Raw genomic sequence first — 26,697 nt, 5'->3', positions numbered from 1 at the left:
CAGAATGCATACATATGAACCTTTACAGTTTTTCTCAGTCGCTTTGGTACATTTCTCAAATCATCCTCGACATTTGCAAAACAGTGCTAAAATGCTAGAGGGGCTTAACTGGGGCTACACATTTTTTTGCCGGGGCTATAGCACCCCTTAGCCCCGGTGTAGCGCCGTCGCTGCCCACTCCCAAAGACCAGCTGACGGCCAAGCTTACAGACAGAGCGCATCGGTGTATGATGCAGCAAGAGGCTGTTATGATTAACATCGCCCTGCTGGCGCATAACATCTCCGCCATTGCGGTTGACCCTCATCGTCTGGCCGAACAGGCAGTCGACGTGGTGAAAACCGCCGGTGTCATCCTCTGCCTCTGCTCCACCGGCGCGGTGGCAGCAATCCGGATGGCGGCATGGCAGCACCTCATACAGAGGAAACTGTGGCTGCAGCAGACCCCGGGCATCCCTGAGCCGATGAGGCGGCAGTTACTGGAGTGCCCATCAGCCCGGACGTGCTGTTCGGGCCCCGTCTGTCATCTATGGTGGATGACATGCAGGCCGCTTCCGAGGAGGCAGAGAAATTCCGGAGATACGTCTCCCGCTCTCCGCCTCCACCCGGGCGGCAGCGCTCCGCTCCAAGCCCCCGTCGCCGCGATAGGCCCCCGGCAGTCACTGTCGCGGCTAATGAAGCGCTTCCTAAAAGGTGTGAGGAGAGAGAGACCCGTGACGTGCTCTCTCACTCCACAATGGGATTTAACACTGGTGCTGCGCACACTGGATAAAGCCCCATTTGAGCCTCTTGACCAGGTGCCCCTCAAGTTTGTGTCAGCCAAGACAGCTTTGCTGCTGGCCCTGACGTCAGCTAAGAGAGTGAGCGACCTGTCTGCACTCTCTGTAGCCCCTTCTTGTCTTAGAATACAAGGGGACGGCAGTTCGGCCATATTACGCCCAAACCCGGCTTTTACACCTAAGAGTATTACTAGCTCGTTCAGATCGAGAGTAATAACACTCAATGGTTTCTCTTTTCCTCCTCATCAATCTAAGGAGGATCTCTTGTGCCCCGTACGCGCGCTTGCCTGTTATGTGAAGCGCACGGAGGCTCTGCGTAAATCTCAACAGTTATTTGTACATTACAGAGAACATTCCCAGGGACTCCCCCTGACGAAACAACGGCTGTCGCATTGGCTGTGTGATGCTATCACACAGGCTTATGTGTCAGCGGGGGCAGAGCCGCCTGAGACTATCAGAGCTCACTCGACCAGGGGAATATCGTCCTCTGTTGCTCTGCAAAGAGGGATGCCTATGGAGGATATCTGCACAGAAGCCTCCTGGGCTTCCCCATGCTCTTTTATTAGGTTTTACCTAAGAGACATGTCGCGCCTCTCTATGACGCACTCAGTTCTAGGTGCTTTGTCAGAGTGAGTGTGATTGTGTGACCATTCCCCTCGCATATTAGACAATGTGAGGAGGAGTCAAATATTCATACTGAGAGCACTTGTGTCTTATCAGACACATTGGAGCTGCTCGTTGATGACGTGCCGTTAGACGCATGACGTATGTTATGCTACGTCTGACGCATGATACTAGCGCGTATGTAGCTGTGTTTCTGGTACTGATCGGGACCAATGAGGCATAGACTATATCGTGCTTCGCCCTTAACCCAATAGCGATAGCCTTAAAAGGCGAAGCCTATACGACATAGAACGATAGTTACGTATTGTAACTCTAGATTCTATGAGTATAGGCGCAGCCTTTTAAGGCTATCGCTATTGGGTTATCCCTAGGCGTGAGCCGTAGCACTGAAGAATTTGTAATCCCCGCCCACCAACAGCGTGGGCCTCAATTACGTCCGCGTGCGGCGTGCCTCAACGACGTCCGCATTTCGCAGATATAGTCGGGCGCCAGCGGACGTTCTGCTCCCAATAAACAGCTTTTCTTCAGCTATTTAAAGGACAATGAGGCCGACACTTAAAAGGCTGCGCCTATACTCATAGAATCTAGAGTTACAATACGTAACTATCGTTTCTTGCGGGCGTGCCCTTAAAGGGGTAGTTCGGAATTTTGAACATAGGGCCTGATTCCCAAGTTAGCCTTGGTGTTCTTTATCATTGGAGACAGTTTTTAACACATTTCATTTAGTCCTTCTAGTTGCAGAGTTCACTCGTGCTAGGCTAGCACACGGCAACGGGCAATACTAGCCTGCTATTAAAACAAGTCTTATCCAATAAACAGTACACCCAAGGTAAACCCATATAGATGTAAATGTCTGTGTTGATAGAATAATGTTAGAAAGAAAACTAACCTTGCATCGCAGGAATCATCGCATTTTGAGGGACTACTTTCTCAGCAGCAGCGGAATATAACCTAGGTATCAGTCCGCCGCTGCCGTAGCCTACTACCAGGAATATAACACTGCTGCTGAGACACAGCAAGTCCCTCAAAATGCAATGCAATGCAAGGTTGGTTATATTTCTAACACAGACATTTACATCGACCGTCTGGCGTTATAGTTGATTTGCCTCGGGTGTACTGTGGAGTGGGTAAGACTGTTTTTTTAGCAGGCTAGCATTGCCCGTTGCCGTGTGCTAGCCTAGCGCAAGCAAACTCTGCAACTAGAAGGACTGAATGAAATGTGTTGAAAACTGTCTCCAATGATAAAGAACACCAAGGGTAATTTGGGAATCCGGCTCTATGTCCAAAATTCCGAACTACCCCTTTAACCTGCGTCCGCGTCCCAGTTTGATTGACGTGATAAAACAGCCCGCCCCGCCCCCTGATGAAAGCCTTTACTGCTGTCTCCGCACACATTTATTTAATAAATGCCAGATTATAAAACACGCATTTAAAAAAAATTAAAAATTGAGTCTGTCAATAACAATGCGGGACAATGTCTCAATTTGCGGGACGTGTAAAAAGTAATGGAAATGTGTGACTGTCCCGCACAAAGCGGGACATCTGGTCACCCCCATCCTATTGAGCCCGTGGTGTGTGATTCTAACAACAATTCCTGTGAGACCAGGTTGGATTCTAACCGGTTTAAGGTGGACTCATTTTCAAGTTACGGTTAGTAGAAAACTCATGCTGTTTTGCAACCCCTAATCAACCAACTCACATGTCCTTTCTTTCTTTTCATCCCCTCTCCAAAGAAATACATTAAATTGAACTGCTGTTGGCGTTTCATTTTTATGAAAAACCCCGCGAAGCCTTTTCATTCAGTGAGCAATTTTGTTCAAGTGCGCATGCGCGGTGGAACACGTCCGAGACTCCGAGTCCACCGCCAAAATGCACTGTAGAACCGCGTAGTCAGGCTGTCCGTGTCCTCTACTCTTCCTTGGCAATTTTTTATATATTTTTTTTAGTGCTGTCAAGCGATTCAAATATTTAATCGCGATTAATCGCATGAATGTCATAGTTAACTCACGGCAATTTTTTTTCTATGCTAATTATCCCTTGATTTCTTTGTCCCATTCATTTTTCTCATTTTAATGCTCTTATCAACATGGAGAAGTGCATCGGCTTGCCTTGTGCAAATGTTTTTTTATTGATAACAACATTGGCATATGCTGATCAAAAACAGGACGATACAAAAAAAAGCCTATAGTGCAATTAAACGATGAATATACAAACATACTGCATTGAACATAGCAGTCAGGCTACTGCTTCTTTGTTTTGAGCCAAAGAAAAGAAAAAGAAAAGTTTTTTTACGCGATTAATTTGCGTTAATCGCGCGATAAAAAAATTAACGCCGTTAAAATTGGTTTGCGTTAACGCCGTTAATAACGAGTTTAACTGACAGCACAATTTTTTTTTTATGTATCAGGGCCTTACAATCAGCAGCTCAATTCACATTCTCAGCCCGAATCTGATAGCTAGCCAAAAAGTAAATAAGCAAGATTTTTGCGGTTAGTAAAGTGGGGGGGACACAAACAGGATTTTGAAAAGAGGACGGGGACAAGTCCCCCCCGTCCCCAGTGGAAATTACGCCCATGCCTACATGACAAAAGTGGAGGAAAACTTTGAGACCCCTTATAGGTGTAGTAGAGGTATTTGGGTATGGGGCAGGCACTCGGGTCCCTTCATGGGAAGGGACTTTGGGGTTTGTACTGTTTGCAGCAGGTCTAAACCATAGGTCCATGGTCTCAATGAGTCACATTTTTAATCCATCACTGAGACAGAACGTGGACAGTTAAGATGTCAATGGGTGGATTATTTTCAACACAAACAGCTTGTATAGACAAACAAGAGTCGTGCAGACAGTAACGTGTATTTGTGAAAGGCATGCTTTATTAAGTTTTTATTAAGTTTGTTTGCATTCTATACAAAGTGAATGGAGCGCTGTTTAAAGACAGTAACCGTGTGTTCACACCAAACCCGACGGGGCGACAAGATCCAATACAAAGTGAAGTAGAGACGCGTATCGAGCAAATTATTTGCGAGAGAAAACCGGCGACAAGTTTTGATTTGTCACGCCACGCGTTCGCCCTGCACAGGCGAGCGCGTTCACAAGGATTTGTGGCGCGACAAATTCGCTCGAGTTGAAATATTTCAACTTTGACGCGAAATTTGCGTGACGACAGCCAATCAGCGTTCAACCGTCAAACTCAGTGCAGTGCAGTCCGGGGTGAACTGCAGCATGGGGGAGAAAGTGATTGTTGCCATTTGCGACTCCCGGAGCTCTATATATAATAGTATACAATATAATATAATTGTATATATCATATCACGCCCAAAAGCTCTGTGCGCCTCCGGATGGCCGTAGCAGGGAGCTCTCATAGGGATTGGGCTTCTCTGGGTTTGTTTACCGGCGTTGCTATGGTTTCCGGTCTTGTGTTTTCTAAAACACAGATGTCTCCGATAACTCTAATTATGGGTATGTCACCAGGGTAGGCCCCCTAGTGAACAGATTGACTCTAAACCCAGGGTATACACGGTGAAGCCCCCAGCATAACCATTGGTCGGCAGGTGATTTGTTTATGTCTGTGAGCAATGTAACAGCAAGTAGCAGCAATGGTGAATGTGGATCATCTTCAATAGATGAGTCGTCTACCCTGCCTTGGTAAAAAAAAGGACACTCATAATTGTAATCAAAATAACCCAGGGGGAATGTAGGACCCCTGTGTTGGTCCTACATAATGCCTCTGTGAACAGGGGCTATTGAGTAACCTAGGAGTTTATACGTACTGTATTGAAAATATGTACTTTATCGATCCCAGACAAAAAAGGTTTCATAACAAAAGTTGAGTAAAAACTGAAAAAATAATGCAACTAGAATGAGTATAGAGATGTCCAGAAAATATTTACACAATACGTTTAGTAGAAGAAATGTACATTTGAAAATGAACAACGAAATGAGGAAGACCATAGTGATTCTGATTCAAAGATAAACAGGGTTTCTGGTTCTTCAGTCTGATTGGCCCCGTGATTATCTGTGCTTCCTTGCACAGTTATTGCATTGTCCTAACACATGACCCTTTCCTCACCCCACCACACACACTCAACTACAAGTTAGACATTCTTGTTTTTAATTTGAGTTTGAACGAGCAGAGTGCCATGTCACACACACGCGCGCGCACACACACACACACACACACACACACACACACACACACACACACACACACACACACACACACACACACACACACACACACACACTACACAACCCCTCCCCATCCCCTCTCCCTCCAGCGCCACCCTAGCAGTACGCCCTCCCAAGTTGCCTAAGCAGGCTTAGCTCTCCAGTTCTATCCTTAGTCACTAACTCCTCACCCTCCTCCCCACGCTTCTCCTCATTCTTATCTTCTTAACCAGCCCCCTTTCCCTCCTCCGCCACAGTACACAGCGGGAACCTGGGGCCACCATTTTGTCTGGAGTTTGGTTGGGAGGTGTTGAACAGATTGATGCGAAGGATGCGGTGACAGATAGAGAATAAATACATCCAGTTGAAATAAGAGGAACACAGTTGTCTTACTAAGACGCAATTGAAAGAGGGGTTTCCCACTTTTTTTCCCGAGCCGTTTGGACCATGTTTCCCTCCAATGTGAGTACCTGTCCAACGGAAAACAATTAGTCTTTCATTAACTGAAGCGTCAAGCTTGTTTGGTTGCTGGATTTTACGTTGTTGTTTTAGTGGTCAAATAAGGTGGTTGCACTGTTAATGGACTTCCTTATGTTTAGGATTCTTTCTGAAGTAATACACAAAGATATTTTGAGAGTAGTAACATCAGTAACTCAAATTGAATTGCCATTAATTCAATAAATGACCACAATTCTGGGACACACATTGTGCGTAAGTAAAACATACAGCTATGTGTTTTCAATAAATTAAATGTTGACCCAAGTCACTTCCAAAATAGTGCAGTGGTTATAGACATACTGCCTTGACCCTATACTGCCTAAAATACCCAAGCTATCATTTTGATTTTTTGTTGATGCAAGCTTACATGCTCCGATAGTCTGGCCTGGTTCTTAGCCGGTGAAGTTCTGATCCACAGGTTAAAAACAATATTAATCCTAAACCATTGAGACCTTCTTGCTAAGTAGGATTTACCTACTGTACAACAACTTAGTAGGCCTATGATTAATGATCTGCTATTCCTTCTTTTAGTTATTTTAATTTGAAAAAGAGTCATGGATATTGTCTTCCTGTTGCGATGTCTTCTACTTTTACCAAAACATTACTGGCAGGCTCAACCACCTTGTCTTAAATGGTGGTTTGAAAATTTTCTTCACATTTTATTTCATATCAGTTAGAAGTGTGTGTTTTTATTAGGGATGCACCGAATATTCGGCCACCCAAAATGTTCGGCCGAAAATGGCCCAAAACATAATTTTAGGAGTAAAAAGGCTGAATAAAATGCACCGAACATTTTTATTTTTGATTAAAATAAAAGCAACCAGTGTGTAATGAGCCGGGTGCGCTTCTAAAAAAAGAGGGATTAAAAAAGAGCCGCAGGTAAGTTTGTTAACAACTAACTGACAATAAAGGGAGATGAAAAAAGGTCTGCATGCACTTGTAAACAACTAAATGACAATAAACGGAGATGAAAAAAGAGCCGAGCGCACCTGTTAAAAACAAAACATGGGAGAGCCGGGTCGATTGAAACACTTTTCAGTTAAACGACTTTTTCAAAGATGGCGTTACGTATACAAATAATTTCAACATGTGATCCACAACTCACATGTGTGTTATCTTAGTTACAAGTGTAATTTAACACATATGTTGGATGATCAAGCTGTTTTTTAACTTTGAACGTAAGTTGACATTTGTTTCAAACGCCCCGCCTAGTCGGGACGTTTGAAACAGACTTGCGGGACGAATGAAACAGCATATTTTAAAAATAAACTATTGACCTTACTCTTGTTTTTATGCAACATACCGGACAACATACTAGTGTACGCGTCAAAAAGTTTATAAAGGACATTTAATTGTTTGATTTATGCAATTGTGAAAAATTAAAGCAAAATGAATGAAAAACAGCAAAAGCCAAATTTGGTATTCGGTTTCGGCTTTCGGCCAACTGTTTCAGTATATTCGATTTCGGCCAAGAATTGTCATTTCGGTGCATCCCTAGTTTTTATGGGTTTGTGTGTGTGTGTGTTTGTCCCTGTGTGTGTGTGTGTGTGTGTGTGTGTGTGTGTGTGTGTGTGTGTGTGTGTGTGTGTGTGTGTGTGTGTGTGTGTGTGTGTGTTTGTGTGTGTCAATCAAGTCATAAAGTCAAAATGTTTTAATAACATAACTGTTGCCAAAGGCATCATTTCACATGTAAGTCACATCGGAAAAATTGGAGGCTAAATAACTTAAGGTAAATGTTTACTTTGAACATCAAAATCCTTTGAACGGGTCTTTAGTAATCAGCTGGCATAGGGTAAACCGTGGCCTTTTTTAAATCTAACCAACATGGAGAGAGCTTGTTACATCAGATGTGAGATGAGGATTACGAGAAGCGGTGAGGTAGCAACAAGTATTTGCATGCAGTGCTTTGCCATGCATTGACTGACTTGTCCCACGGTCTAGCCTTGGGGGAATTAAGGTCTTCTAAGCTGGTTGCTAACGCCATTCCTCTCGTTGGGCTCTTTCTCAGATAATCTGGTTCCCTGGGTGCCCTTAATCTATCTCTGTGGAGCTGAACATCTGTCTTTTTGTTCAGCAAATGGCTACCATTTTCCAGGTTTAAATATGTAGGAGTTGCTTATTTCCCTGCAGTGTTCATATTTGAGTTAAAGTTGGAGGGGTATTCATTTGTTTGTGTATGGTCAGTAAAAAACTTAGTGGATCAACGACTTTCTTTTCGTTGTACATTTTGGTGAACATTCTACTATTGGTTAAACAAGTAACAAATAACAGGTATATAAGACTATCGCAAACCATTAAAACAGCAGTGAAAATGTCAACATATCAAAAGTCAAATTTCAACACGTCGCTTATTTTCCAAACATGACATTTATTGGTTGTGAAAACAATGTTAAAGGTGTATTATGCAACCTGGTGTTTTTCAGACCTCAGAATCAGGGCGGAACTGTTAACGTCCAAATCCAAATTGGATTTGTTAAGATGTGCTAGCTAGCACTTCTAAATATACCATAGAGGAGAAAGAGCAGTCTCTCAACCCACGCCCTTTGTTGAAATGCTTTTTAATCACCTTTTACCTCATTCTAAGCAGGTGGGAACGGTTGTTTGAGAAATGTAGACACACGTTGTCAAAACCACCTCAGGAGGTGGTGTATGATTAAGATTTGCACATTAGTTGTTGTGAACGCTCTGCTGCCCTCTTGTGGAATCAACACGCTGATGTGAAGTATGAATGCAGGATCTCTGCAGATCCAAGTAATGCTTCTGACTCTGAGGCCCGACGTAGATCTTCGCGAGATACAATCGAAATTAAAAAGAATCAAAATATCTATTTTGTGTACAGGCCAGTAAATATGTTCAATAAGCTGTTGTTCCGCTATCTAAAATAGGAACTTCTTATGAAAATACTACTTTAGTGATTTTTTTGTAGTGTACTCACACACACCGGTGTTTGCGTATGTGTGTGTGTGTGTCCATTGAGGTATTTTAATGAACATCTTTACCATTAAATGTTTATTTGTGTGTGTGTGTGTGTGTGTGTGTGTGTGTGTGTGTGTGTGTGTGTGTGTGTGTGTGTGTGTGTGTGTGTGTGTTTCTCAGGTACACCTGCAGCATGCAGCATTCTGCCCCCACAGAGATGTGGGACCTCCAACACCACCACCCCAATCCCCCCATCTCCACTAAACGACATGACGCCTCATCAACCCTAACTTCTCCTCTACCCCAGCCCCACCAACCTCGCTCGCATGTGACCTCAGCTCCGTCAACGAAGAGGATCACCTTCTACAAGAGTGGCGACAGCCAATTCGGCGGGGTCAAGATGGCCGTCCACCGGCGCAGCTTCAAGTGCTTTGAAGCACTGTTGGACGACCTTTCGCAAAAGGTGAGGAGAGAGAGAGAGAGAGAGAGAGAGAGAGAGAGAGAGAGAGAGAGAGAGAGAGAGAGAGAGAGAGAGAGAGAGAAACAGAGCCGGAGTAAGAGAGAGAGAGAGAGAGAGAGAGAGCGAGAGGGGGGGGGGGGGGGGGGTGGGGGAGAGAAACAAATGAGAGAAAGAGAGAGGTGGGGGGGAGAGAAAGAAATGAGAGAAATAGAAATTAAGGAAGAATAAAAAGAGGGATCCAGACAGGAAGTCAGGGAGGAATACAGAGAGTGAGTGAGTGAGTGGGAGAGAGAGAGAGAGAGAGAGAGAGAGAGAGAGAGAGAGAGAGAGAGAGAGAGAGAGAGAGAGAGAGAGAGCAGTGTTTCCCGCAGCATTTTTTTCAGCAGCGGTGGTGTGGTCCCCGAACCCTCTAGGGGGGTCCGGGGGCATGCCCCCCCCTGCCGAATTTTTTTTGTACCCTTTACATTGGAATGCATGAATCTGGTGCACTTTGAGAGGAGAATATGCACTTAAATCCTATTCAAACAGTCCTGTGTATTACTGTAGATGGGATTATTGGTGTTGTAACTTTCCCTTTTGTGGCTTCATTTACAGATTTTTATATTTTTGTATAGTAATATTTAAACAAAAAATGCCACAACGCAAATATAATTTGCACAATTTATTAACAGATTTTTGCCTAATGCTTAAACACTAAACATGGTTGCTATGCCCAAAGCATAACTGTTTTTTTACATAAGACACTTTGTTCAAAAATGAAATCTCCTGCAACAATGGGCAAAACACATCTTTTTAAATTATAAACCTAACAAAAATTTGAAAAGAACACAGACTCACTTTATTGATATGACACAAAAAAGACAAATTGATTAAGCTTGTTATTGCTTAAAACACTTCTTCTTAGTCTTGGGAGTCAAAAAGTGATGAGAAAATTATAAAATAAATATAAGTTATACATAATAGAAACTATTCATGATCTTTTAAGAAGTCCTTCGGTTTTTTCCCTGCATTTATGCTAATGACCACATTCCTGACTGGATATAAGCTCCTGTAAAGGCTATGAGTGATCCCAAAAAAGAGCGACAACACGCACACACACACACATAGGCCTACACACACACACACAATACTAGAGGAAAAACGGCACGGAGGTTGCGGTTTATAGATACAATAAAATGATTGGGCTCAGAGGGTTTTTAACACTGGTGGTCATGTAGCGACACATTTTAGCAACTTACTTTCTCTCTCTCTCTCTCTCTGTCTGTCTCTCTCTCTCTCTGTCTGTCTCTCTCTTTCCTTCTTTCTTCGATCTTCCGCTTCACTCGCTACTGCTAGAATCAATGTAACTTTGCAACCGTGTAGGGTAGCCTACTGCCAACAACTGCCACACTCGCTGTGTATTTTTCTTCTTTGATGTTGGTTACGTGATGATGTGCCGCGTGCTGCGCAATTGACGTTACGCGCTGTACATTTTCTAAAAGGAGCTACGTAAAAAAAAAAAAATAATTAGGAGAAGGATTTTTATTGCAGCGGCGGAGAAAATTCAGGAGCGGCGACGCGCCGCTGCTGTGTGAACGTGGGGGAAACACTGGAGAGAGAGAGAGAGAGAGAGAGAGAGAGAGAGAGATGGTTGGTAGTCTGTGGATGCAGGTGCTTGTGCTTCCTGTTCTGCCGTTGTTCTGATGGCTTGCTAGATGTCGTTGTGGTAAATCTGGTATAGTCAGGGTTTATAGGTCTCTGACTAACCTAAAAATTAGATTCAAAAAATAAAATCAATGGCGCTGGATGATACTTTGTTAATAGATTGTTCTTTTGGAACATTTCGGAAATGTAAAATATGATTGAAAGCTTGTTCATTGGTAACCAGGCTACAACCTAGTGAAGTGTGAAATACAAAGATTGAGTGGTGATATACTTCCTCGTCAGGACCTCACTATATGATCTAGGGGTGTGACGATACACTCAGCTCACGAGACGAGACGAGACATGATATTGGGTTCACGAGAACGAGACGAGACGAGATTTTAAGAAAACTACAATGAAAAATTTTATGACTGGACCAGACTTTTATTGAACCAAGTCGCGCATGCATTTTGAAATGTTTTATTATAACTCTTTACATGCAAGAAATTGAAACTAAAACTAAAATTTATAAAAGTTAAATTAAATTAAATAATTCTCTTTTTTTCAATTGCAAACAATATTATGTGCAAAACCAAATCAAAGTACCCAAAATGTACTTTGATTAAATGTATTCGTTTTCGCGGTTATTCAGCCTCTTCTTCTCCTCCGGAAAAACACGGCCGCATTGCATTGTGGTATACGGGAGTAACATATAGGCTACATCGTATGTACACTCAAATTTTGGGTATTTTAAGTGCACTACATAGTGCATGAAATTAACCACTGAGAATTCGAACACCACTACAAAATGGCGAGCACCCTATATAGTACACTATATCCGTGATAGGGAACGATTTCGAACACAGCTTATGGCTGCTTTCGATGCTTCCCCTGCTTCCCCTCCTACTCCTCCTCTTCTTTTCCTTCTCCTTCTTTAGGTTCTGGCAGCATAGATGTAGCAAAGGCGCATTACTGCCCCCACAGGCGACAAATAGAAGTTTGGATAAATCACAAATCTCGTGAGACCGATTTTTAACGCAACGGGTAATATCGTCAAGTTTAATCTCGCGAGATCTCATGGCACGAGATCTCGTCGAACCCCTATGATCTATATATTTCTATGTCCATAGGATATTTATTGCGGTTCTTTAAAGGGGACATATTATACCAGCAGGTGTGAATATGATTAGCCATTGCACACACCTGGTGGTATAATATGTCCCCTTTAAATATGGCTATTCTGCAATTACAATATGTATTTTAGGATGTGGTTTTATCTTTTTTTTCTGTGGTTCAGCCAATAGGTGTGGCTGATGCATATTGAGTAGGCAAACACACATATAGCATGATCAGACAACTTTGAAGTTTCCGGCTTAAAAAACGTTTTATCCTCAACCTGAGGATACAACTGTTGCAGAGGCAAATAATCGCCAAACTCCTGTATATCGATTCCCTCATTTCTTCCCCATCTCCCTCCCGGCCAGGTCCCACTCCCGTTCGGTGTCCGCACGGTGACCACGCCGCGGGGCACGCACGGCATCCACTGCCTGGACCAACTGCAGGACGGCGCCTGTTACCTCTGCTCCGATCACCGCCGCGCCAAACCCGTGGACATGGGGCTGGCGGGCCGACGCCCGGCGGTCTGGCACCCCCACCACCACCACCGCCACACCCCCCAGGCCCAAAGACCCGACGGCGCCCCCTCCCGGCAGAGGCGGGTGCTGCTGGTGAAGAACAGCGAGCCGGGGCGGAGGCGCAGCGTGGTGCTGGGCCGCCGCTCGGCCCGCAGCCTCCGGGCCTTCCTGGAGGAGGCGTCGGACACCCTGCAGTTCCACGTGCGCCGGCTGTACACGGCCGAGGGCCGCAAGGTGAGGCCTGCATCACATTAACTGTGACTGAATCAATCCACGGTCCACTACCTGAAATAACAGTGCATTACACTACATCTGACTGAATGATGATTCCTTGACGTGACATAACAGTGCATTACATTGCATTCTGAATGAATGACTCTACGTTCCTCGACGTGACATAACAGTGTAATATGTAACGTGTATGTACATGTATCTCCAGATCGACAGTGTACAGAGCCTTATGACGTGCCCTGGCATCCTGGTGTGTGTGGGCCGGGAGCCCTTCAGCCCGCTGCTGGTGGACTTCCTCAGGAAGAGCTCTGAGGAAAGACTACCAGGCCTGGGCTTGAGGTCCCCCGCCCTGGGCCCCAGGACCCCAGGGAACGGGGCCCGATCCCCGGCCACGCAGGGAGTCCGCTCGCCTCTCCATGGAGCTCGCTCTAGAGGCAGCGAGTACAGTGAGGGCCGGGACAGCAGGAAGAACGGTGGGTGGAGAGAAACTGAGGAGGGCATCTCACTCACTGGTAGCAGATGAATTACACTCAAATTAAATGTCTTCAGTCTGACTGACAGCAACTTCAACAGTATGGAAAAAGGAGCGTTTCCAGGGTATTAACTAACATCTTTAATTCCAGGTGTTCTATATTTAAAAAATTAAGTAAGCCATTCTGAACTATGACGGAGTATTAGGGCCACACGTGAAGAAAAAAAAGTATTTTTCGACATGTCGACTTTAAAGTCAACATGTCGACATTAAACTCGAAATGTCGAGAATAAAGTTGAAATGTCATGTCGACTTTAATCCCGACGTGTCGACTTTACACTCGAAATGTCGAGAATAAAGTTGAAACATCATATTGACTTTAATCTCGACGTGTCCATTTTCCGTTCCTCTGCCAGCATGCAGACGCTCCGGGCATCCTCCCCCAACAATGACCCCCAATATGTAAGGCAAAAATATATTTTTTCTTCACGTGTGGCCCTAATACTCCGTCGTACCACAGGGCCTGCACTGAATCCAATGGCTTGTGTAGATAATTTGGTAAAATTATATTTCAGAATCGGGTTTAACAATAAAGAGATCCTCGCTGTTTTAGCGCAGAACCACATTGTGGTGATTAGTGTAAGGACGCTGAAAAGGTTGTGCAGAAAAATTTGTCTGTTCAGGAGGAAGACCTGAACAGACGTGTTACTAGTCGACGTGTGAACTTTAATCTTGTCACAGCAAAAACAGTACTTAACAGTGTTAGAAATTGCGAAAGTTCTAAAAACTACACATATTTCATAGTGAGTGGATTATCATAATACAAAATTAAACCCTGAAAACAAATCCATCAATTGATCCACACAATGCATCGAATCCTAACAGCTGGGAAAATCCTTCAAATCAATAAACATCAAAACCGTAAACATCAAAACTTCATGGCTCTAACCTCGTAACGGACAGTAGATTCACTGCCTCTGCCTGTCCGCTTGTTTTCAGTCAACTTTGGCCTGGAGACTAAGAAGAGCATCATCCACCCCCGGTCGGACTCCTCCACCCGCTCCACACGCTTCTCCCTGTCCTCGGAGAAGTCCTACACCAACGGACTCACTTCCTGTCCCCACTCCCACCCCCGGCCGGCCATCATGAACGACGACATCGAGAAGCGCGTCATGGTCAACAAGGACGGCAGCCTATCGGTGGAGATGAAAGTGCGCTTCCGCCTCCATACCGAGGACACCCTGCAGTGGTCGACGCAGATTAAGAAGTCTCCCTCCCTGACCAACGACTGCTGTGCGTCCAGGGAGGGTCCTCCCTGCTTCCTGCAGCAGGGCCTCTCCGAGACCTGCTCAAACCCTGACTCCGGCTCATGTGATCCAGAGGCCACCAATATGTACGCCAACGCTTCCCTCGAGCACCCCCTTGAAGCGAACTGCCCATGCTGCCACCAGACACGAGAGCAGCTGTACGACCTGTGGGAGAATCCTGCGCACAGCAACAAGCATGCTCCCAAACCGCCTATCGACGGCTCCAGGCCCACCCACGCCAGGGTGCGACAAATCCACTCATCAAGCTCCTCCTCCTCCTGTCACTCTCGCCGGGTGGTTTGCCAGCGATCGAGGCTCTCCAGCTCCCACGGGGGCTCAGGTCTGGAGCAGGCTCGGGTGGAGGTCCAGGAGGAGCTGTGCGTGATGGAGGAGGTGTGCACCGTCAGTCGCTGCTGCAGCAGCTCCGGGGCGGCCAGAGGCGATGCCGGTAGCTCCCAGCCCCACAGCAGCCAGTCCACCAAGGATGACTGGTGCGACCGAGACGATTTGGAGCTGACACTGTCGGATGGTGATGATGATCGTCCACCGTCCTTGGTCAGCAACTCCTCCCACGTTCTGCAGGTGCTGCAGGAGAACCAGGATGAGGAGGATGAGGAACTACCACCCAGTGTTTCCCAGTGCTGCCAATGTGAGCGGTCGCCAACCCCGGCTCCCCTCATGCTGCAGAAAGGGGAAGACGGCGGCAGCAGAGCCTCGTCCTGTCACTGTGGAGGGATAACCCCACACTCCTTGGCCCAGGAGGGGGGGAATGACCGAGCTGTCAGTTCCATGTCCAAAACAAGCAAGCTGTCTTGCAGGTCCAGCAAGTCCAAGACCCCATGTCAAAATTATACTAATGATCGACAGGAAGATGTGCAGGATAGCGTTATGAGAAGCCTGTCCAGCAACAACGGGCTCCCAGGTTACGATGTCCGATCCAACCAATCCAGTGCATGTTCTCACTGCGGAGGCTCCAAGGGTACAACAACCACACCCGACCCACGTCACCCAGACCAAGGTGAAAATCATGGGGGCAGCGGAGATGAGCGGGCTCCCAGCCAGATGTCGGAGAGCTCTAGGGAAGGTTCTGGGGAATCTCTCCACTCCAACAAGTCCAACCTCACCCACCACGACTGCACCTCAGTGATGTCCAATATTCCAGAGGAGCGAGGTGAGGGTGCTATTTCCAAAGCAGCAGACAGTCAAGAGAGGGCGGTGAGTGTTGAGTCCAGCAAATCTCACAAGTCAGACGTGGAGGACAGAAGATGTCCTAGTGCCAGGTCTGCCAAGTCAAACATGTGCAGCCGCTCCTGCAGTTCCCATAACTCCATGAAGAAGGCAGACGAAAGCGTTGACAGTGCGTCATCTGGTCAGTTGCCAACATCGCATCATAATGGGACAGCAGAAGGAGAGTATGAGGGCGTTTCAGAAAGAGCAGCGAGTCCCCTATCTGCTAAATCTGAATACTCTGCTAAGTCCAGAATATCGCATGGCTCTCTGACCTCTACAGGTTTTCCTCAGCAGATTGATAGCACCCCTGATGATGGGGGAAATGAAGAGGCAGAGGAAGAGGAAATGGAAACAGTAAGACCCATCAGCGCCTTGTCTGTCGTGTCGGGCAAATCAGGTGTTTCGGCAAAGTCTACCAAATCTCAGTGTAGTCACTGTTCAAAAGTGGCGACTCCAGATCCAGAAGAGGCTGAAGATGCAGAAGAGCAGGCGAATAGAGAGGAGAACGGTGAGCGAGCAGTTAGTGCCCTGTCAACAAGATCCCATCTATCAGTCAAATCAAGTAAATCCATTATCAGAAGCTCAACCAGAGCTTCTGATAGGTCACCTTCCCCCAAACCCGTAGATGTGGAAAATGAATCTGAGAGAGCGAGCAGTGCTGTGTCTATCAAATCTGTGAAATCCTTTGCCTCTGTCTCTAAGAAGCCTGCAAAATCATGCAAGCCTCACAGTAACAACTGTTCAAGGACTCATACTCCCTGCTCACAGGTAGAAGTTAAAGCAGAAGGAATGGAAGACGGGGCAGCGGAGGAGAAGGGTGCAAGGTCAGAAAGTGTAATGTCCTCTAAATCTGAAAAATCTGCAAAATCAGCCCAATCATCTCAGTTGGAAAGGTCAATTTGTGCGCAGGCACAAATTGACGAGGTAGGGGCAGCCGTAACAGACAACTCTAACAGAGCTGCACACAGAGCAGCTAGTGCCATGTCTGTTAAATCGGCGACTTCCATTCGATCCAGCAATTTGCTGAAATCTAACTCTGACGGTGATACAGACGCAGCCATCAAAACAGAATTAGAAACCGAAGCATGCGATGAGGCCGAGGCAGAAGAAGGCAATGATGAGAGGGTTGGCAGTGCGTTGTCTGTTAGATCAGCCTGTTCTAGCAGGTGTCACAAATCGATTTGCGTGATCCATCTAACAGCAGAATCTCCAGCAGGGGTCACAACTGACAATGTGGCAGACAGGAGCCCTAGTGCTGCGTCAGTGACCAGCGGCAAGTCTAACAAATCACACGAGTCAAGTTCCAGAATTGTTTTAAAAGCAGCTGTCTTCGCTGATATTTTTACCAACAGAGTTGAGAACCCAAATGAAAAATGGTTGGAGGATGAGGACAAACAGCCAGCAGAAAATGGTCTGATGCCAGTTGGAGACGATGAGATGGCGGGCAAGGCAATGTCTGCTGTCAGTAGATTTTCAGAACGGTCAGGCAGGTCAAAATGTTTAACGTCGAAATGTAGAAAGTGTGCAAAGGCAATAACGACCTGTAATAAAACACCAGATATTGTCAATGTGAACGAAGAAAGTAACAATCGATCGGCAAGTGCAATTTCGGCCACAAAAGAGTCCCTTTGCAATGCGGCTGCTGACCTTCCAAGTATTGCAGTGGCAGATGATCAGGAAGACCAGATTGAACAGCGTCCTGCCAGTACTAAATCATCTAAAACTGGATCCACAGTCATGGCCAATCATGTCGCCAATTGCGGCGAAGGGAGATCAAACGGCGTCCTTTCTGGGCTCACTAAATCTGCCAGAAGCCCATCACCCTTCACGACACCCACCCCCCGATCCCCCACCATGTCTGTCCAATCCAAGGCCTCTACACAGTCAAGGTGTCACTGCGGCGCTGCTTCCAGAACCCAGAAAAGAGAGGAAGAAAATAACAGAGTAGAGGGTGGGGAGGAAGGTGAAACAACGGAGGACAAGGAACCCTCAGAGCAGGCGCCCAGCGTTCACTCAACAAACTCCAAAAGACAAAGGATCAATTCAGGGGACACTGAGGAACTCCTGAGTCGAGATTCATTTGGGTCTGTCTCTCTGGTGTTACCAGAAGAGGAACAGGGAGACTCAGACGGTGGGGAGTCCCACATCTCCTCCCACACAAATCCAGCCAACGCCACTAATGCTGAAAGAATGGATGAGTCTGCAGTGAAACACACAGTGGATTTGGAGGACATGGCAAACCCTCTGCCCCCCATTCAAAGTCAACCAGACATAACGATTGACACACCTGGACAGAGCGTACACAGTGAGAAGGATGAAGAGCCAGCAACAGACATGTCCCCCACTGCTCATTCGTCCAGGAGCAATCTTTCTGTGAAAGGCTCTAAACCGAAGGAGTCAGAAAGAGTGAAGACACATCACCTTGAGCCCTCTGTCAAACGCTCTACATCTGCAATGTCAGCAGCAAGCGGTAACGCTCGGAGCAAAACCCCCTCCCGAGCGAACGAGGCACACAGTATGGATGACAACAAGCCTTGTGTGATATCCAGGACTCCTAGCCGTCTCAGAACGAACTCGGCAGCATCTACTTGCTCCAACGCAAAAGCAAAAGCCACAACCGCAAAATCCAACCTAAGCTCTTCTACTCCGAGGCAAAAAGGAAGCAAAACATCTGATGTCTGCAGCGTGAAATCAACGAGCAGCGCAAGGTCGAAGGAGGGGTCCTTCCAGCCGACGGCGCAGATGATGAAATCCGACGACGACGCCCTCTGTCGCTCCTCGTCTGCCGCCGACCTGCTCAGAGAGGCCTTAGCATCCGCTAGGCTAGTCAGCCGGCAGTCGAGAGGAAGTGACAAAAGCAGGAGCACTAAGCCCGGATGCCAAATAAACAGGATGCAGGAGGAGGAGGAGGAGGGAGGAGAGCTGACCCCCGCCTTGCTTCCCAACGCCTCCCCCAACGAGGTGGTCAGCGACTGGCTCCGGAGCATCCCGACCGACGGCTGCCTGTCTGTGTACAGGGAGGAGATGGGCGACGGGGGAGGAGAGGAGGAGGAGGAAGAAAATTCCACTCAAGAAAAAGAAAGTCCTGAAGATCAGAAGGTCAATGAGGTTGCAGAGACCCCAGAAAAAGGGGTTGAAGTAGAGGAGGAAGAGGATGAGAAAATGCAAGGGGATGAGGAAGCAGAGCAAGACAAAGAAGAAGTGTCTGACTCAGGACTGACCCACGCTGTGGATGAGGTCACATCCTCCGATCACAAGGCTATGTTCCAACACAGCGTCTCGATGTCCAGGAACTGTAACTCCTCCGTTGCGGTGATGAAGGTGCTGCTAAGCCCCAGCCTAGGAAGATCTAACAGCCTACCGGAGGTACGTCAGGGAGCCCATTTGATATATAACATCAATGTGAGAACCATTCCTTAGCTGAGAAAGTAGAACACATAGTACCTTCATAAACAAACCCACATTTCAAATATACATTAAATATACAGTTCAAATTGCTGTTGTCATGATATCAATTGGTTCATGAATTGAATGAATTGTGATTGTTTAGTCTGTGCAGGGCCCTCTCTTCACATTTTCTCTCTCCACACCCCAGGTATCTCCGGTGTACGGCCGCAAGCTGAGCACCTCGGCCAAGGGTCTGCTGGACTGCTTGGCCCAGCTGCAGCTGATCCAGCCCCTGGTACCCGACCCGGCCTGCGAGGTGCACAAGGACCACCGGGAGCGCTACAACGAAGTCATGAGCATCCTCCAGTCCCTGTGGCTCACCGAGCCCAGGGACCTGCCAAAGGACCAGATCACCCCTTCGCGGTCCTCCTCCGGCGTAGAGGTGGGGAGCGGCTCGGGGGAATCGGGCAAGGACAACAATGTCGGAGGAAGAGGAGCTGAAGGTCTGGCGAAGGATGCAGCGGAATCTGTGCTCGGGGAAGAGGAGGCTGATGCAGGGGAAGGAGAACATGATGCAGAGGGCGAAGGGACCGTTGGGACCCCAACGCCCCGGGAAACATCCCCGAGACCCGAAGCGGAGGCTGCCGAGAGCCCCTCGTCCAGCAGGGACGATGGGCCCGAGGACGCCGCCACTGACCCCACGCCCCCCTCCTCATCGGACAAGTCCAGCTCGGCGGTGGGCGGCTCCAAGTCCCCGACGGACAACGAGCATGAGACAGCGGCTGAGAGCTCCGGATCGGGCACACAGCGCACGGCGCCGCCCCCGGTGCTTGCTGAACGCGCCACGGCCGCGGACCCGGACCCCACCTGGGCGCTGCACCTGCTCCGGAAGCTGGAGAAGCAGTTCATGAGCCACTACATGGCGGCCATGGTGGAGTTCAAGGCGCGCTGGGACCTGGAGGACAACGTGCTGCTGGACACCATGATCGCAGAGCTCCGCGACGAGGTGGGCCGGCGCATCCAGAGCAGCGTGGGCCGCGAGCTGAAGAAGATCCAGGGCCGGGCCGGGCGGGGCGGGCGGACCCCCAGGCCCCCGGTAGGGACCCTCTCCCGAGAGTCCACAATGACGGAGAGGAGGAGGCAGATGTTGAAGGTGATAGGACATACGCACTCCAACAGAAGCAGAAGTTACGTTATTCAATAGCCTAATAATAATAATGGTCCAGATGGCCGTCAAGATGGCCAATTAAAATTCTAGACGGCCAATGGTTGGTAAACGCTCCAAAAAAAAGTAATCAGATTACTGATTAGTAATTACTCCTGTGGCAACCCCGATCGTCGGCGGCTGGGATTTTCAAAGGAGACACTCCAAACAGGGTTGCGGGTCAACGGTTTTATTTCGTTCACCTCACGTGTAAAAAGGTAAAACTAAAGACAACATATGCTCTTCCACTTATGGGGTAAAAAATGGCCGTCTCCGGGTCTGGTCCGGCTGCGAGGACGGCGTCTCTATCGCTCCCGTCGTCTCCCACTCAGTCCTGGGGGAAAGCGTATCTCGATCTCGAGCGATCTCCCCCTACCGCGTCTCTCCAACTCGGCTGTCCTCCCGGCACGAGCCCCATGGCTGAGAGAGCCCAGAATGAGTGGAGAAGCAGGCTATTTAAGCTGCTTCTCCACCTCAGGTGCTCTTCATCTTCTTAATTGGCAACGGCCGGGTTGCCACACTCCTTAAAATAGTAACTTAGTTACTTTAGTGATTACTTGATTTTAAAAGTAACTAAGTTAGATTACAAGTTACTTTATTAGTTACATTTAGCTGCGACAACACCCCCTGCCGCCTCAAAATACAAAGTTACAACCGGTTTTGCCCCCCGGTCAACAACTGGTCTTCCATCCCCCATCAACAATTCTGCGCAGGGGGCTTGTAGGGGGAATTTCATCCAAACTGACGCCCATTACCATGAGCGTCAGTTTGGTTTGAAATGTGCTGGGGACAGAGACGCATTCGGAAGTGCATTTTCAGAAGTGCTGGGTACAATGAGGATCTTTTTCTCTCTCTTTAGTGCCGGTATTGAAAGGATCTGAAAGATGGCATACCCATGTAGCTATAATTACTAATTACTATAATTACTAATTACTAAAATAAAATGTTTACAAAATCTGTCTGGCACGTTTTATGAAGAAAACGTTTCCAAAAAGCATCGGACATATGACCCACTATGTTCTGCTCCACGTATCCAATGTTGACAACGTGACATAACATGGCTAAGCTAACAACATAAACAAGAGGTGCTAGGATAGGAAATTAACTGCGTGAAGTTCAGAAGGGCTAAACGTGTGGCTACACACAGCACTAAAAAAGTCGTCAAGATTGAAAAAGAAAAATATATTTGTTGCACAGCAGAAGGATGTAGCCTATCACATCATAAGCTGGCTGTTCTCAATTCACAGCACGCATTCCATCCAATCTAGCCTACATCAGGTATTCTGACCAAAAGTCATGCACTCCCCCCCACAATTATTCCAGAATTCAATCAAATCAAGAATGACCAAAAGTCACTTTGTGTCAACAAGAGACTGACTCCACCTACTATCCATTGCAACTTAAAACAGCCGACCACTTCAGAGCAAAAAAAACAAAAAACCTCACCACAGCACCAGCAAATCTTAAGCAATAAATAACGCGTCTTACCTTTATTTATGCGGCAATGGTCTGCAGATGCATCCCGTGGTGTAGCCTAACACATCCATTTAGTTGAACAGGTTATCGTTCTGATCAGTGGTGTAGTGGTCCCTGGAGAAGTGGGTATACTCTAAATGTTTGCCTTTTTTTAACGCAGCCCAGAAAAACGCCCTGTTTTAGAAACAGTGACATGTGAGACTACTCTATTAGTTTACCAAAAATTATATTAGTATTCGCTCATTGCCACATAATTTCTGCTGCTTGATCTCAGGGAGGAAGGATTATGAAATTACTAAACCAATACTGGCCCACAGACTAGTGAGAGACAACTATGTACTTTGAGTGAACTATTCCTTATTCCTGGAAACACGCCTATTCTCTCACTTGGCAAGTCAGTAATTTATTTTGTAAACTGTGTCTTTGAACAGCTGATTTGCAACACATAGCTTGGGCCAGAGTGTGCTACTATTATAAAATGAACATGACTTGATCAGGAGCAGTTTGTAGGTATTACTGGTCACACAGGCAGCCTGCATGAATGTAAAATATAAATGAGGCAAACATGGTGTTTCAGCAATTCTTTGAAAATGTATTTAAATAAAATACTTCAGATCTGAATTTGACATTGCATCCTTGTTCATATTTCACCTTAGATTAAAAAAACGCACATCATTCTCTTCCACATCAATCATCTCGTTAGATATAGATAATATATATATATAAATATCAATTGATGATTGAACATGATCATTCAAATTATTCAACGATCTAATCAGTAACGGCAGCGAGTATTAGCCAATAAAAGGCAGAGTAGCGTTGGTCATGGCTTCACCATCCTGCGTTCACACCAAACGCGACATTTGTCGCCCGTTCGCATTGTCGCCAAAGTTTTGTCGGGCCACAAATCATAATCTGTCGCTGTGCAAGTTTTGTCGAATTTGTCGCGCCACAACAAGATAACCACCATTGCATGTCTTTACCTTTTGTGGAAGAGGGAGAGACGTCGGAGGACCCGACGCAGTCTATTCATAATATTGTAATGACCACGGAAGAGGCAGTGAATGAAGTATTGATTAGACAGAGATTTATTAGATTGGCCTACCTAATAAACGGTTGGAACACGCAAGACCGGAAACCATAGCAACGCCGGTAAACAAACCCAGAGAAGTCCAATCGCTATAAGAGCTCCCCACGCTACGGCCATCCAGAGGCGCACAGAGCTTTTGGCCCTGATATTATCTATACAATTATATTATATATACTATTATAGAGCTCCGGGAGCCGCAAACGGCAACAATAACTTTCTCCTCCATGCTGCAGTTCACCCCGGACTGCACTGCAATGAGTTTGACGGTTGGATGCTGATTGGCTGTTACGTTACACCTGTCACTCAGTGGCCACGCTGTTGAACGCTGATTGGCTGTCATCACGCGAAATTTCTGTCAAAGTTGAGATATTTCAACTCGAATTAATTTGTCTCGCCACAAATCCTCTCGAACGCACTCGACTGTGCACGGCGAAAGTGTGGCGCGACAAATCAAAACTTCTTGTCGCCCCGTCGCGTTTGGTGTGAACGCACAGGGCAATTTGGTTTGCAGATACTACTGAATGGTGCGCATCTGGGGGGATTTAGAAGTGGGTGTACGCATTGCTGACTGAAAAATAAGTGGGCTACACCAGTGGTTCTGATACTGTCCATGGTACTAGCAACCTGGTGCTTTTTACCTATGTATTCAGGCTAGAATGACTTGATTGTCTGATGCCTCATCATCCCAGCCAAAGAGTATTGGTATTATTAGTAAAGGCTACTTGCCAAATAGAAAAAATACATTTTCCAATGTATTTGCTATCATTCGTAGCGTTGATCAGCAGAGAAATAGTCACCCGTTGGGAAGGGCCATGCAAGTGAATGGGGCCGTCTACAGCATTGAGAAGAGCCGTGTAATAAGTAAGGGATAATGCATAGAACGCCGGCCATTATCGGGAAAATAAGCCCAGACAGGGTGAACAGCACATCGACGCGCAGCGAAGGTGTCTTGCTTCGCCCTGAAGGGGCTTATTTTCGATAGGCCTAATGACCGGCGACGTTCTATACATTATCCCGCTTATTAGACGGCTACTTGCCAAAAAAATAACTTCACATGGTGTGTCTGTTTACAATTTATTTGTTGCCAGCATTCGTAGTGTTGATCAACAGAGAAATAGTCAGCCAAAGACGTTGATGTCGCTTAGCAACCGAACACGCTGGGGTTGATAAGTTACCGGACTACTTGAGGAGTGATACCTAAGACGTCATTAGAGGCAAAAAGTCCTTTGTTTTCCTTGACAGCAGTCAAGCGCCGGAGTAGAAGCGCCGTGTAATAATCCATAATAATTCAACTCGATTATTATTTATTTTTTTATAAGTGGTGGGTACAAATGAATCCTGACGAAATCTGATGGGGACGCGTCCCCGGCGTAATCGACGCCTATGCTCGTTACTGAAAAAAGTGGTCCAGGGCTAGTAATCTAAGTAACACGTTACTGGCATAACTGACCGTGACAGACACAAGCACATATCCACACACACACACACACGCACACGCACACACACGTATTGACCTGCTAAGCTTTTGGGGGTTAGTGTTCTTCTCTTCTGCCCATAGACATACCTAAATAAAAATAATATGCATGAATAAAACCAGACCAACTGATTTACTAAGAGCTTCCTTTCTCCTTCTCCTTCCAGGTCATGAAGAACCAGCCGAAGACGGCCGACTCCCTCAGCGACGGTGAGAAGTTCAGTGACGAGCGCAGTGACGACGAGTACTGCCCGTGCGACGCATGCGTGCGCAAGAAGCTGGCCGCACGGCCGGCCAGGACCCCGCCCACGCCAGCCACGCCCGCGCCACTCAGGATGGACTTTGACCTCCGCAAGATCCTCCAGCTGAGGAGGGACCCAGAAACCGATGCCCTGGCCCCCAGGGCCACACCCTCACCCTTGCAGGGGCACCCTTCAGTGGGCGACAGCGACGGTGCCGGGGCACTGGAGCTGGAGGGGGAGGACAACAACCTGGAGGTTGTCCAGGAGGAGGAGGAGGAGAAAGAGGAGGAGCTGAAGATGGAGATGGCGACGGAGTTGGTAGAGACGATTCCTGAGGAAGAGGAAGAGGAGGAGTTGGAGGCAGAGGAGGAGGAAACAGGAAAAGGAGAGGGAGAGAATGAAATAGGGGCTGTCGACGATGAAGGTGATGGGGCTTGGGAAGGAAACGCTGTACAGGGGACAGGAAGTACAGGAGGAGGGGAAGTTGAGGAGGATGAACAGCAGGCGGGCGAGTGTGGCGGCCAGTGCCAGGGGGACGTAGAGGAGGAGAAGGAAGAGGGAGAGGAGGAGATGGTAGAAGCAGAGGAGGAGAAGGTAGAGCAGGAGGAGAGCGAAGAGGCAGAGAAGGTGGAGGAGGAGAGGGTCGAGGCGGAGGAGGTAGAGGAGGTAAGAGATGGGGAGGAGGGGGAGGAAGGAGGCGAGGTAACGACACCTGATGAAGCCGATGAGAGTGGAAAAACATCAGAGCAACAGGAAGGAGACGATGAAGAAGAAAATGAAGAGGAGGAGGAGGAAGAAATCTGCCAAGAGTGCATGGTCTCCGACTCCAAGCCCGAGGAGGAAGCAGAGACGACAGAGAAGAAGGAGAGCAGGGAGGGAGAGGAAGAGGAGGAGGCATCAGAGGAAGTGACGTCAGATGAAGTGGTGGCGAGTGGCGAGGAGCCCACCACCGTGGAGGAGGAGCAGCAGCTCATTGGAGTAGCCCAGGAGGAAGGTGACGATGAGGGCAGAGAAGATTCCCCTGTTGAGGTCAACACGGAAGAGGAGAAGGAAGGAGGAGAGGAGGAAGAGGTACTGTGTTGATACCGATACTTTTTAAAAAATGCCAAAAATGCCTCAATGAGCATTTTCTACTAGCATAGCTCTAGACTGCCTAGTGGACCACTGTCAATGGGAGGTTAAAGCGTTAACTTTTATTTTGAAACTTCTCTCCCAAGTCGGCGCGAGCAGTGACTCCGACGGTGTGCGTGACGATGGGAGAGGAGGCGGATGGCGAGGACTTGGGCGGTGAGACGAAGCAGCCAGAGAGCAACGATGCGTCGGAAGCGGGCGGAGCAAACGACATTAGTGATGCAGAGAAGGAGGAGGAGAAGGAGGCGGGGGCGATCCAGCGCCTCCCACAGCAAGTCACCCGCAGCTCGGTGGAGTCCCAGCCGGGCTCCATGGAGGACCTGGTCTCCCCTCCTCCCGCCTCCTCCACCCACACCGGCCCCAAGCCGGTCGCAGCCCCAAAGCCGATTGTGGCCCCCAAGCCGGTCGTGGCCCCCAAGCCACGGCCCCCCGACGGAGTGTCCGGGGGTGTGGGGGTCAGCGGCCGCGGCCAAAGGAGAAGCCGCTCCCCGGCACGGGTCAAGCGACGCAAGCAGAGGGAGGGCGACGTGGAGCTGGACGACCTCTAGACCCGGACCCCCTCAAATCCCCTCAGATCCCCAGCCCCACCACCGCCCCCTCCCAGAACTGCCCCCCCTCCCCTGCCGAGGAAACTGTTGGTTGAATTCTGACTTGTAGGAGATGTTTAGGGCCAACAAACTGATCAGCCCTGACTCCCCCGAACCCCTCTCCTGAAGAAATACTTCAACAAACACTGAAAGCACTTAATCCCCGCAGA

The 26,697-nt window shown here is 47.6% G+C and overlaps 1 protein-coding gene across 1 annotated transcript; it reads left to right on the top strand.

The window, feature by feature from the left end:
• The first annotated feature begins 248 nt into the window (after positions 1 to 248).
• Positions 249 to 26,488, top strand: rp1l1a (rp1 like 1a). The gene is made up of 12 exons (XM_056588360.1): positions 249 to 692; positions 795 to 857; positions 9,287 to 9,442; positions 12,547 to 12,930; positions 13,136 to 13,400; positions 14,399 to 15,877; positions 16,394 to 17,061; positions 17,809 to 19,302; positions 19,532 to 20,476; positions 24,735 to 25,175; positions 25,563 to 25,880; positions 26,021 to 26,488. Exons 1-12 carry the CDS (start codon positions 249 to 251, stop codon positions 26,486 to 26,488), a joined length of 7,125 nt encoding a protein of 2,374 aa, XP_056444335.1.
• The last annotated feature ends 209 nt before the right edge of the window (positions 26,489 to 26,697 follow it).

Source organism: Gadus chalcogrammus, chromosome 4, assembly GCF_026213295.1.
Source record: "Gadus chalcogrammus isolate NIFS_2021 chromosome 4, NIFS_Gcha_1.0, whole genome shotgun sequence".
NCBI classification, from domain to species: domain Eukaryota; kingdom Metazoa; phylum Chordata; class Actinopteri; order Gadiformes; family Gadidae; genus Gadus; species Gadus chalcogrammus.
Note: the sequence above shows the minus strand (reverse complement) of the source record. Positions and strands in the feature narration are given on the sequence as shown.

What these genes read in the sequence shown, in the direction of transcription:
- rp1l1a (XM_056588360.1), top strand. Translation starts at nt 249, where the DNA reads ATGATTAACATCGCCCTGCTGGCGCATAACATCTCCGCCATTGCGGTT. An exon ending in GGAGGAGGCAGATGTTGAAG is followed by an intron (nt 20,477 to 24,734) that starts GTGATAGGACAT and finishes TTCTCCTTCCAG; the next exon opens with GTCATGAAGAACCAGCCGAA. An exon ending in AGGAGGAGTTGGAGGCAGAG is followed by an intron (nt 25,176 to 25,562) that starts GAGGAGGAAACA and finishes TCAGAGCAACAG; the next exon opens with GAAGGAGACGATGAAGAAGA.